This window comes from Triturus cristatus, chromosome 2_2, assembly GCF_964204655.1.
Source record: "Triturus cristatus chromosome 2_2, aTriCri1.1, whole genome shotgun sequence".
Taxonomy (NCBI): domain Eukaryota; kingdom Metazoa; phylum Chordata; class Amphibia; order Caudata; family Salamandridae; genus Triturus; species Triturus cristatus.
In genome coordinates, this window is record NC_140582.1 from 628,862,153 (window position 1) to 628,877,240 (window position 15,088).

A 15,088-nucleotide genomic window follows, 5' to 3' on the forward strand; every position below is an offset into this window, starting at 1 on the left:
ATGCATATTTTCACATTCCCATCCTGCCGGGCCACATGCCTTACCTGCGGTTCAAGGTAGGCCATGAGCTCTTTCAGTTTACCGTGCTCCCCTTCGGCCTTACCAGTGCCCCTCGGGTGGTTGCTGCTCATCTGCGCAGGTTAGGGGTTTCAGTCTTTCCCTACCTAGACGACTGGCTGTTGAAGGCGTCCTCGCCCCAGATAGTCGTCTCCCACCTTCAGACTACGGCGGACCTCCTGCATTCGCGGGGCTTCTCTATAAACGTGCCAAAGTCACACCTGACTCCTTCTCAGACGCTCCCTTTCATCGGAGCAGGTCTGGACACAGTGCAGTTTCGGGCTTATCCTCCCGAGCAGCGAGTCCAGAATATTCAGGTTATGATTCCAATATTTCAGTGTCTATCCTGGATTTCGGTGAGACTGACTCTGAGGCTGTTGGGTCTCATGGCCTCCTGCATCCTGTTGGTAAGACACACAAGGTGGCGTATCCGGGCTATGCAGCGGAACTTGAAGTTCCAATGGGCACAGCATCGGGGAAGTCTCACCTACGTGGTTCAGATCTTGGAAGGAACTGCGAAGGATCTGCAGTGGTGGTTAACGGACCGTGATTGGGTCAACGGCAGACCTCTCTCCCTTCCCCAACCAGATTTTCACAGTCGTGATGGATGCGTCGGCCCTGGGATGGGGCGGCCACATGGTAGAGGCGGAGATCAGGGGTCACTGGTCTCCAGCGGAGACGGGGCACCATATAAACTTGTTGGTGCTTCGAGTGATTCGGTTGGCATTGAAAGCATTTCTTCCCTCTGTCAAGGGGAAGTTAGTGCAGGTGTTCACGGACAACACCACCACTGCAACAAGCAAGCGGGGTGGGGTCGTGAACCCTTTGTCGAGAGGCCCTGCGTCTCTGGGCATAGCTGGAACTGCAGCGCATAACCCTGGTGGTTCAACACCTGGCTGGTTCTCTGAACGCCAGGGCAGACGACCTCAGCCGTCGATGCCTTCAGGATCACAAATGGTGTCTCCAGTCAGAGGTGGCGCAAGGTCTCTTTAAGCAGTAGGGAGAACCTTGGTTAGATTTGTTCGCCTCCGAAGAGAATGAGCAATGTCAGCAGTACTGCGCGCTGGCGTTTCCAAGGCGGCTATCACTCGGTGACTCGTTTCGTCGCAAGTGGAGCTCAGGCCTGTTGTACGCCTTTCCGCTCATACCACTCCTGTCCAGGGATCTGAAGAAGATCAGGAGCGACCGGGCCCAAGTCATCCTTGTGGCGCCGGACTGGGCAAGGAGAGTCTGGTATCCAGAGCTTCTGAGCATGAGTGTCGATCCTCCGATCAGGCTTCCTCTTTGGGTGGATCTTCTGTCGCAGCAGCAGGGGAGGGTTCTCCACCCGAACCTATCAACTCTGTGCCTCCAGGCGTGGAGATTGAGCGGCAGCAGTTGATGGCTTTTGACCTTCCTGACGAAGTCTGTAATGTAGTGGCTTCAAAATTAATGCCTTGTGGCTTCAACGCTTGTCTTTGGAAACCAACGCATCCCCATCAACGTGTGTGTGAAAATAACTCATCCCCTTGACTGCGGGAGTTACTTGATGCATCGAGCCTGCATCTTGGGTTTGCAACCATGATCAAGGTACTATGTTACCCGGCCCTGCGTGGCTCCTGTACCCGCCTGCACTCCATTGTGGTCAGATTGAATTGTTGACTTTGCCACAGTCCAGAGTGACCTCAAGTAACTATCAAAGCGCCATTTTTCCCCTTATTCTCTTAAAATTCTCAACTTGTATTTAGTGCATGTTTGTCATTTTGGTCTTGTTTTACTCAAAGAAATATAATCTATTTTGCTAACCCTGTGTGGAGTATGTTAGTGGTGTATTCATTGTGTTACTGTGTGTGTGTCTGTGTCAGTGTGTTGCCTCTCTCATTTCTTTGCATTGGCTTCCCTTGGATCGACGAATTCTGTTTAAGACCCTTTGCCAGTCCCACAATGTCTTCTACGGCCTAGGCCCGACTCCATCAAAGGGCTGTTTCAGCACTATGTCCTTATGAAGCAGCTTAGGTCCGCGAGTAAAAATCTGCTGATAGTTCCAAGGTTCAAGAAGGCCAGATGGGGAGGCTGGGCCTTTTCTGTTGCCGCTCCTAGGCTGTGGAACTCGCTCCCAGATGATTTGTCAGTACAAGTGTCCCATTCCCTCTTCCGTAGGGCTTTGAAGACCTGGCTCTTTACACAAATATCAGTTTGAGCATATTTTTTAATTCTGTTAATTGTCTCCTCCTGCAGCGCCTTGACGCCATGGGGCTAAGTTTGCACTCTATAAATCTAATATACATTCATTCATTGCTCAGATACTTACCACATTGCCTCTTTAGATAAACCTGACTGATCTGTGTCAAGCCAGAGGGTGAGCACAGGTTATCTTCTAGTGTGTATCTAGCTTACCCTGACTAGAGTGGTGGTTCCTGCTTTGACAAAGTGCATACCTCTGCCAACCAGAAACCCCATTCCTAGCATTATGTTTAGGTTTACGTTTATTTTTGAAACAGCCCTTTGACCATTGGCCACCTTATCTTCTGTATTCCTTTGCAGTAATGTGTGTACTTTAAGGCAAAGTGACTTTTGGAAAGTAACTGATTTCCATACTAAGAGCAGGATAATGTGAGATAACTATAGATTAGGAACAACATTCACCATTCATGCTATACTGACAGCTCACAAGAGATTCCACACCCCTTCTAAATGTATTAAACAACAAGGTACACCAGTGTATGCAACTGCACTCTGAAGTGCCCTTGAGGCAACGTGTATTAGTCCACTAAAGGTTGACATTTCACAGTATCTTACAATTGCATTTCAAACAAAAAAATGATGGCAAAAATCTACCTCTATTTAGAAATTTTTATTTATTCCAGGCAAAAAAAATATTCAATTTCATTGTTTTTTGTTTCTCTGCAGGTACTTTCAGCTGCTTCTGCTGCAGGAGTTTCAGTGGCCTTTGGAGCTCCAATTGGGGGAGTTCTTTTTAGTTTGGAGGAGGTATGTACCAAACAAGAGCAGAGTGCTTTTTGAAACGGTAGATAAATATCGTACGAGTTAGCAATATGTTTGTCACTGAGCAGGTAGCAGGTACCTAAGCCTTTCTAAGGGGCCTTAAACGGATTCTTTTAGCAAGAAATGTTTGAAAAAATGCATAGGTTAAAATGTTTTAGGTTATAAAAAGAAGTTTGAGGGATGTGATGAAAGCATATTTCGACAACCTAATTTGATCGAGTCTTTTACGGTGAGGCCATTGGAGAATGCGGAAGCTGGAGCCGGGGCTGGAGTCGCGGGGCTTGAGGACACCGAAGGTTTGGTATCCGGGCAACCCGCGGATACAGCGTTGCAGGCATCTCCCGGGACAGACGTGAGTCAGAGCGAGCAGAGCGCTGAGCCTGCTGCACCATCAGGCACGGCTCATGATGTGCAGATTACCGAGGTAGGAAAACCCGGCCCTGGCCCCACTAACAAGATTGGGGGAGCCGAGGGGGTGCTTGCTTGAAGTCAGGCTGTACCCGAAAAGGCCTTCCTGGGGGATTTTGTGATTAGCCAGGAATCGATCCCCTTAGCAACCTCCTCTGCACCCATGGATTCTGAAACTCTAAGACAGTTACACGGGTTAACCCAGGACAATGGGGCTACTGCTTCGCCTGATGGTGATTGCTTTTTTTCTCTTAATGATGACTCTGATTCCTTCCTCTCAAGTGAAGGAAGTTTATTTAGCAATTCTGATTCTGTGGAGAGCTCATCAGTCCAGAAAGCCCCGGCACTCCATAGGGGCACTCACCAGAAAAAGAGGGTTAAATCAAAGTCTAAATTGCCAGATAGCCCCTCAAACACTGGGACTGCCAGGAAGGTCTTGTGGGACGATTCAGCCACATCTCAGCTATATCAAGATGATAGTGGCGCAAATAATCAGGCGGGGCAGAACAACCCAAGTAGTCTGCCTCAGGCTCCGTCACTGGATCTCCTCTATACTACCCTGAAGCAAATGCAGAGAGAGGCTAGGATAGAGAGCAGACAAGCCAAGCAGGCTACAAAGAAAATACAGAACTCTCTGAGGAAGATGAACAAACTGTATGAGGACATGGCAGACAGGGTCACCCACGTGGAAGAAAGAACAGAAAGACTGGAAGATGACGTTAGCAGATGACAGACTTTTAAACGGGCACAAGAAAAAGCGGTCAAGGACGTTCAGTGGAAATTGGAGGACTTTGAGAACCGCCAGAGGTGGAATAACATAAGATTGCTGGGGGTGACTGAAGAGGCGGAAGGGCAGGATGGCAGGCTGTTTGTTATCAATGTATTGAATTGTGCCTTCCCCGAGCTGAGTGCTTGGAACTGGGAGAATGAGGTGCAGCAAGTTCACCGGTTTCCTCTGATTCAAAGGAAAAGTCATGGGGCATCTCAACTTGAAAGACCTAGGGCAATCCTAGTCTATATTGGCAATTATCTTCTGAGGCAAGAAGTTATGGATAAAGCAAAGCCCGAAGCTAGGCGTACTTTTGACGATATTACATTCTTCGCCCGACCTGACTTTTGTCATGTTACTGTTGAAAGAAGGTGGAGGTTAAGGCAGTTGATTGCTCCTTTTCAGGGTCTTGGCTCTGAGGCTTATCTTCTGTACCCTGCAAGGCTTAAAGTGATTACCAAAGGGCAAGTCAGAATGTTTTTCTCCGAGATTAAGGCCCAACAATACTTGGCTGAGCTGAAGGAACAGAAGGGTGGATGAGGGTGGGGACCTCTGGCTGAGAATAGGTTTAACTAGGGGATTTGTTCCTGTTGGTGCCCTTATTGTTTATTCCGTTTCTTTTTTTTTTTCTCTGTTTTTTCTTGGATATCTGAAATTAAGGTGTCACTACGGGACATAAATGCTGGAAATAGTGGAAGGGGGGGAGGGTGCGACTCACTACGGGCTAAGAGCTGTCACATATAGGTCATGAGGGGGGTTTTAGCCTGTGGGGAGGAGGGGGCGCAATACAGTATAGCACAGCACGGTATCTGAGGTGGGGGGTTGGACACATGAGGTGTAGCAAGGCTGGGGAAAGAAGGAATACAGGAAGAGTGAAGAGGAATTTGATTTGCTGGTTAAATGGTTGGGACAGGTATTCGATGTGTTCTAATGAGTGTGCGGATTCCTTCTGTTAATATCTGTCTGCTCAATGATCACCTCAAAAGACAGCGAGTAGCCGCCATTTTGAGATCAATGCTATTAGACTTTGTCTGTCTAAAGGAGACGCATGTAGAGGGGACAAGGGGTTATTTGTTGGAGCAACTGGTTTTTTTTTTGGTAGCCCATACAAAACAGGGGATTAAGACCAGAGGGGTAGCTATATTGTCAAAAAAAAAAACAATGTCATAGTTAAAAGAAAGATCGAAGATCTATGGGGTAGATGGGTGCTTCTTGAATGTATAATTAATGGTGAAGTATTTACTATAGGATCGGTGTATGGATCTACCGAGGATGACCCTGATATTTTTGAGTTTCTGCATTTAGAATTAGCCTTATGGCCTGAGCCGGTAATACTATGTGGAGATTTTAATATAAACAGGCTTGGAGGGCTAGGTTCGGAAGTAGGACATCGTTATATCGGTCGTATAAAAAGAACATGTCGCGCAGTAGTCAATTTGGCTCGGCATAATTCTTTAACTGATGTGTGGGCACGATTAAATCCTTTAGGCACCGGTAGTACTTACTACTCAGCCCCGCACAAGGTTTGGGTTAGGTTAGACTATTTTTTATCTCTAACTCCCTGATGTCAAGAGCTCAGCTTGAGAAACTGCCTCGGATTGTCTCTGACCATAATCCGTTGGTGTTAACATTAAACGTTATAAGGGCAATTAGGCGGGAGCAGATATGGACCTTTGAAAGAGGATTGCTTAAGGATGAAAATTATATTAAGTATATGAGGGATTGGATTGTAATTTATTGGGAGATTAATAGAGGAAGTACTTCCTCTGGGGTAACTTGGGATGCCTTTAAGGCAGGCATTCGTGGGGAGACACTGAGTTTTAGCCTATATTAGCAGAAGCAAGAGGAGTTAAGATCAAAAACACTTGCTAAGGCAGTTACTGATGCGGAGGAGGAACTGAATTCAGCATTTTTATCCAGGGCCCCTCTTGACCAAGCACTCCTTAAAGTTATATGTACAAAGGCGGAAGCAGTTGAGAGTATAGCCAGTAAGGCGACTGCTAATTATTTAATAAAAAAGGAGCAATGTCATGAACTGAGTGAGCGTGTGGGGTATACCCTGGCAGTCCGCACAAAACAGAAGGCGGCCTCTGGTGAAGTCAAGGAGATCTCGGACGGCAAAGGGGCCACAGTAACTGACCCTGATGAGATCCGTGAGGTTTTTAGACAGTTTTATGCTGGGTTGTACAGCGAGGATCATCCAAAGGATCCTACAGTTATTCAAGGGTATCTCATGAATATCTCTGCTCCACTGCTCTCTGAGGAGGATAGGGAGGCACTCGAACTACCTTTGACTCCTGACGAGATCGCTGTAGCACTAAACAATCTTCCTCCAGGTAAAGCTGCGGGTCCTGTTCAGATCCCTGTCGAATTCTACAAGGTCTTCTATGAGGTTATCCGTCAGGATCTAGCAGATATGGGATGCAGTGAGGAACATGGCGGCCGTAGCGTAGTCGGCCGCCGGCTCGCTCCCTCGGGCACCTGATGGCGGCTGTTGGAACCAAGGCTCAGATGAGTGCTTGTTTTTCCCCGGTGATGCGAGGGGACTTGCTGGGGTTGCGAGCCGATTCCCCTGTGGCCGTGTTCGACGCTCTAGGTTTCCTGGGCATGGGCGGAGCAGCCGCCGGGAGACTGTGCTGGAGGTGGAAGGCTGCAGCGCTCGAACGAAGACGCAGAGGTCTCGATTCCCTGCTGCTGCGGTGCACTGGAAGAAGAGTGTCCCATTCAGAGTGCGACTCCCTGGGCTCAGGGCAGGTAGGGGGGGCCCGGTCTTGGCGCAAAGCTTTGACTACAGTCCCCAACGGTGTGAGTTATTTATTTAGAGACCAACTGGCTGGTAGATTAGTTTGAGGGACTCGGAGATAAAGAGAGGACTCAATATCTGAATGTTAGCAGGGGCAGTAGTGCAGAGGGGGGGGCCTGGGTGTTTCATTAACTGCATGGAGACGAGTGCCAAGACTCAAGAGGGTTTATCCCCCCTAAATTGAATAGATATACACTGCGTGTGAGGGCAGCTCACTTGACAGCTAATAAGGCGATAACCCACTCTGTTTTGCCTCAACGGGTGTCCCCTCCTGTAGCTGAAGTTAGAAATTTTGTACCACGACAGCGCAAGCAGGGGGCAGGGACTCCTGGGTCTGCTGGCTGTGTAACCCCAGATAAAGCTAAATTACAAAAGGGCAAGACTAAACTACAAAAAAAAAATCTGTAATAAAATCGAAAATTACCCCATCTTTGAAAACCTTCTACCAGGTTATGTCACACTCTTCAGCAACCAAATCGTCCCAGTCATCATCTATTTTAGCGAATAAAAGCATGCTTAATTCTACGTCTGGGACTATTTCACCTCATTCACCAGTGTCCATGCTACCCTTGACTTCCACTCACACTCCTTCACCTTTGGAGTTAAATGAGAAGATGACGGCGGAGAAGGGTTCTGAGCTTGTACAATTAAACCAAGACGAAATCTCCCAGCATTTAGGATCCGTCGAGGCCACTGACGTAGAACCGGAGGTCCACCCTGAGATCAGTCTTACTAACAGATATTTAGTGCTGGGGTAAGACCTTGATCAAGATCTGGGCCAAGGGCAGGGAAAGAGTCGTGCGGAGCATGAGGGGGATCAGGATCTTGTGCGAGTGGCGCGGACGGAAGATGGGGGGGTTTGGCCTTTGTCTATCCAAATTTATCAACGTCAAATACACATTCCTTAGCAGATCTACTCTTGGCCATGAAGGAAGAGATGGTATGTAGATTCACAGTTTCTGAGACGAACCAAGCAGAATTGGCTAATAGGTTTTCTGTCTCAGAAGCAAACAGGCTGCAATTTGGACATCCTGTGAGGTCCTTGCTAAAAAATTGGAGGAAGTCACGGCAAGGACTGAGGCAATTGAAGAAGAAATTCCGACATTGAAAGAATCGATAGAGACTACCACTTCCCATTTGGAGAAACTCTCCTCCCAGAACAAAGAACTGAGGGATGACCTAGAACGACTAGAGAACCATTCAAGGAAAAATAACCTGAAGTTTCTGAATGTCCCGGAAGCTGTGGAGGGGGAGGACATAAGGGGGTTCCTGATCACGTTATTGAAGGGCACAGACATTGAGTCATCCAAATATCGATCTTGGTAAATTTCCTTTCATATTCTGTAAAGGAGCTTATTTTGACACCTGCTCTAAAGGAAGGGGTTATCTCTTTCTCATTCTCAGATCGACCCCCCCCCCTTCTCTTTTTCCATAAGGTCCGACATCTCGCATATAACTACCACAAGACAGTGGGAGTTGGGGAAAAGATTAGAGGAGCTAAATAGTCTCCGTTCTACAGAGGAAGTTGACACTCTTATTGAAAAACAGGGAGGGAAGTAAGTGAAGAACACGGAGGTCATTTCTTGAGAGCTTGTTTTTTCTTCAGCCCTTGATACATATTAGGCTTTAAGCAATGGAATATAGCCAGAGGGAGCAGTGTCTGAATAGGCGACGCCTATTGGAAGGGAGGGTTCCTCAGGGTGAAGGGGGGTATGGGGACTTTAGGGGGCACGAAGGGGGGAGGGGGCGGGGGAGCACAGGGTGGGGAGCAGAATGGGGAAAAAATAGATACAAATATTCCTCATCACACCGGTTTAATAACTACCATTACAAAAACTTACAAAAACTTAGTAAAAGACATCCTAACCTATGATTTTTGAATCCAACTGAGCTACAGATAGTTTTTTCTAAAATTCCTTGGATACAGTGTTTTTGTTCCTCACAGCAATCAATAAGCAGTCGTGGGGTAGCAATTGTAGTAAAGAAGGGGGTCCCTTGTAGGATCAAGTCAGTTCAAACAGACCAATCAGGTAGATGGATTATAGCTCTTCCTTACTTTGAGGGGACGGAAATGAATTGTTCATCTTTCTATGGTCCAAATACAGATGACCCGGCCTTTTTAGTTAAACTACAAGAAAGTCTGATTATGGTAAACCCTCCCTTGGTAATAGGAGGTGATTTTAATGTCAGGCTTGACCCAGTCAACAATAGATCTAATTTGAGCCATACAATAAGGACCCCAAAATCACGTAGGGTTATGAAAAACCTAATATCAATCTAGTAGATCTCTGGAGGTCCAAGATGGGCGATGTCCAAGGTTTTACCTTTCACTGTAAAAAGTATCACCATTCCTCTAGGATAGTTTGTGTTGGTTAATAGAGAAGTTCTTGATAATTTTATTAACATATCGATCTTGCCGAGCCATTTATCTGATCACGCTCCTCTCTTATTTTTATATTCTATTGGCGGTAAGTGCCCTCAATCAAGATGGACGTTGTACAGAGTAATGTTATCAGACCTAGGAATTGCTCAGCCCATTAGTAAATCATGTCTTGAATTTTTACCATTAATCTAGGATCTACTTCAATAGATTATCTATGGGATGCCTATAAGGCTAATTTGAGATGTACGTTACATACCCTAATAAGTTCCAAGAACCGAATAAAGACTCTGGAATTACAGGCCCTTGAGAGCAAGATATCCGCTTTAGAACTGGAAAGGAGTAGCACAAACCCTGATGATATAGGAAAACTAAAGCAGATGGGAAGGAATCTGGAGGAGGCTGGGCAGGATGTTAGGTCCTTTTTAGATCTGGAATGTAAGACCCAATGGCAAGTCAGAAACATGGACATTTTTGAGTATGGGGAAAAGGCAGGGGCCCGACTGGCTTGGAAGACCAGACTGGATTGGGCAAAAAATAATATCAATGAACTTATCATTGATGGCAACGGGAAATAAACTAGTAAGCCGGAAGTGATGCAAAAATGCCTTCTATCTCTTTTCTCGGATCTATATAGGGAACATTTAGACCCTTCCCAGGACCAGATATTCTCCTGGCTAAGGGATAAGTCCTTACCCTCTCTCACTGAAACCTCCAGAGATACGTTAGATGCACCCATAACTATGGAGGAGATTAGGAATCAAATAAAAAGATCGAAAAATAAAAAAGCTGCTTGTCTCGATGCCCTCTCCAATGAAATATATAAGCTGTTACTTGATGAACTTTTACCGGTGCTTCATATACTATTTAATTTAGTTTATTGTTCTAATGGGGTGATGCCTAGATCCTGGAAGGAGGCCACAATAGTTCTAATATTAAAGCCAGGAAAGGACCCCTTGATGGCTGATTCCTACCGTCCGATCTCCCTGCTGAACGCCGATTATAAGATCTTCATGGGCGTTCTAGCAGGGAGATTGGCGAAACCGGCACCAAATTTAATTAACTTCAATCAGAAAGGTTTCATGGTGGGGAGAGCAATCCAGGAACAAACCCAATTATTGATCGGTAATATTGACCTGGCGGAGATAAGGGCGGATCCCTTGGCAGTAGTGGCCTTGGATGCTGCTAAGGCCTTCGACCGGGTCTGTTGGAGGTACCTTTGGGGGGTATTGGAGGTCATGGGTATGGGTCCTGTTTTCGTACAGACTTTAAAGCACTGTTACTTGGGTGCATCGGCGAAAATTCTCCTGAACGGTTCCTTGACTCCAAGCTTTGGCATTCAGAGAGGGACAAGGCAGGGTTGTCCCCTGTCCCCCCTCTTGTTTAACTTTTAAATCGAGCCCTTAGCCCAAACTATCAGACTGGATAACACTATCACTCCGTTTAAATCATCAAATTATGAGTGCAAATTAGCATTGTATGCAGATGACGTGATAGTATATACTAGTGATCCAGAGCTGGTTATTCCACAACTTGAAAATAGGCTGAAAGAATTTGGTTTGGTCTCGGGGTACCTCGCCAATTCGGCAAAAACCGAAGTAATGTGCTGGAATACTTTCTACAGAGGTGGCCTCACCAGTAAAGAATTTAGATACCTAGACATAAAATCGTTAAGGACCTGTGCACAATTCCCCTGATAAATCTGGGGGAAATTAAAAAGGAGATTGATTATCTTTTTGCTAAATGGAAAAACCTCCCTTTGACCATCTATGGGAGGGTAAATCTTGTGAAAATGCCTGTTTTACCAAAATTGACGCACATTTTCAATGCAATCCCTTTAACTTTCCCTCCAAAGAGCATAAGTAAGATTCAGGGGAAAATTGTTAGTTTTATATGGGGCCAAAAAAGTGCTAGGATGTCATGGTAAAAACTAAGAAGGAAGCTCCTAAAAGGTGGGTTGGCCCTCCCGGATGTTAATTGGTATTTGATGGCTTTCCAATTCAAGGGCATTAGGATGCTGTTGACTACTCCAGAGGAAACTAAGTGGGGTAGAGTGCTGGGGGAAATGGTGCTGGCTGATGGAGGTAGCAGACAAGGAGGGTTGCTATATGAATTTGGGGCCCCATCTTTTAAACAGGTTCGCCTTAAGGTTCTCAAGACAGCTTTGACTACTTGGTATAAAATCAGGCGCATTCGGGGTATAGGTTATTTTTCTGACTTTGCCCCCATTTAGGATTCTCCGGGGACCCCTCCTTGTCTGTGTGACAGTCTGGCCACCCCGATCAAAAGTGCCAGTCTAGCGAGGTGGTCGGATTTGGTGGATTCAGATGGGATTCTCCCATGGGAGGTTTTACAAGCAAAGATAGGCACCAGATTTTCCAGGTTCAAGTTTCTCCAATTAAGATCATGGTACGAGACAGAAGCGCCCGAAATCATTGGGAACTGGGATCTTGAACTATTACTACAAGACTCTCGGCCTAAAAAGAAAGAAATATCTCTTTGGTACACAAGATTCTTAAAAGCAGAGGAAATAGAGGCCCCCTCCCAAATATCAGTTTGGAATCAAACATCACTTGCCAACGGCATAGAAGAATTCTATGAACCATCACTTAAGCTACTTTATAAATATATAAAGCCTGCCAGTCTGAAGAAAAATCATTTTTTTGTGATTAATAGGCTTTATTAAACCCCGGCCAAGATAGCCAAATTCGCCCCGGCGCCAAGCTGTCCTAGATGTAAACTCGCCAACACCGATGATTTTCACATTTTTTTTGAATGCCCGGAGTTAATCCTTTTTTGGAAAAATGTGGGAGATATCTTAACATCTATTTTGGAAACCAACATAGAGATAGATCTCCACTTGGTGATTTTTGGTAAGAACGACTCTACCAGTGGGGTTCTCACACAGATCCAAATGGGAGATCTGCATAAGATGGAAGGCCACAACTCCTCCGGGGAGGGAAGATTAGCTTAAAGCCGCCTTTAACATGGCACGCTTAGAACAAGACGACAGAGAGGAAAACCTACTTAACACTTGGCTCCCATTGTTAAGTTTGGGTCGGCACTTCCGTCTGATAAATGGCTAAATACAGGTCTTCCCTCCGGGTCCTATGATTACACCAGACCTCAAAAACGTGAGGAAGGCCCGGTAGGCCTAGACGGACGCAGTTACCCGAAGGGCGCACCATAATAAATGAAAAGTCGGCTTGTTAAATCTGCTAATGTCTTTGGTGAGATGAGGACAAAAAAAAAAAGGATCTAGCAGATACGATACTACAGGCTCAGATTGGATATTCTATACCAAGTTCCTGGGCAGATATTGTGGTAATACTGAAAAAGGGTAAATCACCCCTAGAACCAGGGTCTTATAGACCTATTACTCTTATGAATTCAGATACGAACATTTTTTCTAAGGCAATGGCTTTAAGACTTTTTAGAATTATAGGGGATCTGGTCAGCCCCAATCAACATGGTTTCAACCCAGGGAGGGGTACAACACAGCATTTTCGTAAAGTCATCACCCTCTTTGATGCAATGAAAGTTTCAGGAGACCCTATGGCGGTTATGCTGCTGGACGCAGAAAAAGCATTTGATAGGGTCTCCTGGAACTATCTTTGGATGGTCTGAGGTGGGGGGGTATTGGCGAGGGATTTATCAGAGCAGTCCAGGCTCTTTATAGAGCTCCTACAGCCCGCCTCAGAATTAATAGAGGTTATACTGCGGCCCTTCATATTAAGTGCGGGACTCGTCAAGGGTGCCCATGCTCGCCACTTTTATTTGCGCTATATATTGACCCATTGATCGTAAGCTGGAGGCAAATGATAAGATTCTTCCAGTAAAAGCCCATGGTCAAGACTTTAAAACTCTGGCATACGCAGATGACATTGCTATAGTGACCCCTTTGCCCGCTAGCACTATTGTGGAGGTTGAATTGGAAGCCCAGATATTTGGTCAGGCTTCAGGCTATGCGCTAAATGGGCCTAAGACCCAGATAATTAAGAACAAGTGGGCAGTCTGTAATGATGTACGAGTGGTTGACTCCGCAGTTTATTTAGGTATTAGTATTTCGGCAGATCTGGATAAAATCGTTGACAGTAATATCAAACCTATAATATCCAAAGCTAAAAGGGACCTTGATAGGATGCATAATCTCCTGCTGTGTTTAGTCGGACGCTCCAACGTGGTTAAGATGATTATTTTGCCCAAGTTTCTTTATTTATTTAGAGCAATACCTCTGATATTTGAGGCTAAATGGTTCTTGGTGCTGAAACACCTAATTAACAGATTTATCTGGGCACACTGTAAAACCAGGAGGGCTCTTCGCTTTATGACTCTTCCTAGTGCTTGGGGTGGTTGGGCGGTTCCTGATTTTAAGATGTACTATTGGGCAGCCGCTCTCCAGTATATGCGTGGTTTACTAGGTGGGGAAGTGATAGACCCAAAGGTTAAATCAGGGTCTATTGATATATACGCTATACTTATCGGCGAGGAGGCAGAGAATTGTTTTCTTAAATACACTGATCCTAGCTACTTTAAAAGAACCAGATTTAAGACCCTGATTGCTGCCTATAAAATATAGGGGTCCTTCTGTAAAAAACATCGGCTTGGCAGATTCAACGCATAAACCTGCTTGATTAGGAATCCATCCCTGCCAGGGGAAATATTTGCAGATTTGGTCATGGTCTATTGGGGTAGACGGGGAATTCAGAAACTGGGTGATATGATGGGGGTTAATGGACTTCTTCAATTTTCTGAGATACAGGCTGCTTATGGCGTTGGCAAAAGAAGCTTTTTTAAATATTTACAAGTTCAGAGTTTCTGCGCCAATAAACGGGGAGGCGCCGCCGGGTTTAGCAGTAATAAGATACTGGATGTCATTGAGGGCGAGCAGACTGTACTATCCGCAGGTTTTATTCAGAGCTTTCTGTAAACAAGGGTGATGATTTGGGAAAATATGCCAGTAAGTGGGCAGAGAAACTTGGGATAGATCCAGGCTGCTTCCAAGACTCACTCGAACTGGGACAGACCATTCTATGCTCTGTAGGGCTTCAGGCTCAGCAATATAAGACGATTTATTCTCTGTACTATACACCCACAAGGATAGCTCAGTGGGGGGGAACCGTAGGTACTAGCTGTCCCCGGTGTGATAGCTCAGAGGCAGATATAATCCATATTTTCGCTTCCTGTCCTCAGCTGCAGTTACTACATAAAGCTATCGAAGCCTTTTTGGATAGATCCTTAGGAATAAAAATCTCCCTCACACGGACTTGGATTATACTTGGGGTAAGTGGCAATCCCGAGCACTGCCCATCACAGCATTTCTTATTTATGGCCATGTCTGTTTTGCGAATGTGCATCGCAACAGCGTGGTTAGATAAAGCGCCTCCAACTTTGCAACAGTGGCTTGCTAGGTTCCTTTCTGTGTATAATCTCGAAAAAGGGATTTATGCGAGGAAGGGAAAGAAGGGGAGAACTCTTGGGAACTGTATTTGGGAACCTATTTCGAGGTGGAAGGAGAATTTATAATGTTTTGTTATTCCTTTTTCTTTATTTTGGTGCTATGGTAGTAACCTTTATGATTTGCATTTACAACTTAGATGTGTGTTTTTCTTTCTCCCATGTATAGAAAGTGGATTCTTGCTGTGCTATAACATGGAAATTCAATAAGTAGACAATATACCATACC

At 45.6% G+C, this 15,088-nt stretch overlaps 1 protein-coding gene across 5 annotated transcripts in view; it reads left to right on the forward strand.

The window, feature by feature from the left end:
• The window catches only part of CLCN3 (Cl-/H+ antiporter 3), an 846,805-nt gene that overhangs the window by 671,759 nt on the left and 159,958 nt on the right, over nt 1–15,088 (forward strand). For all 5 annotated transcript variants that reach the window (XM_085641816.1, XM_085641819.1, XM_085641817.1 and 2 more), the window contains one exon: nt 2,947–3,027. In XM_085641816.1, the coding sequence (XP_085497942.1) occupies nt 2,947–3,027 (81 nt within the window). The remainder of the gene's footprint in view (nt 1–2,946; nt 3,028–15,088) is intronic.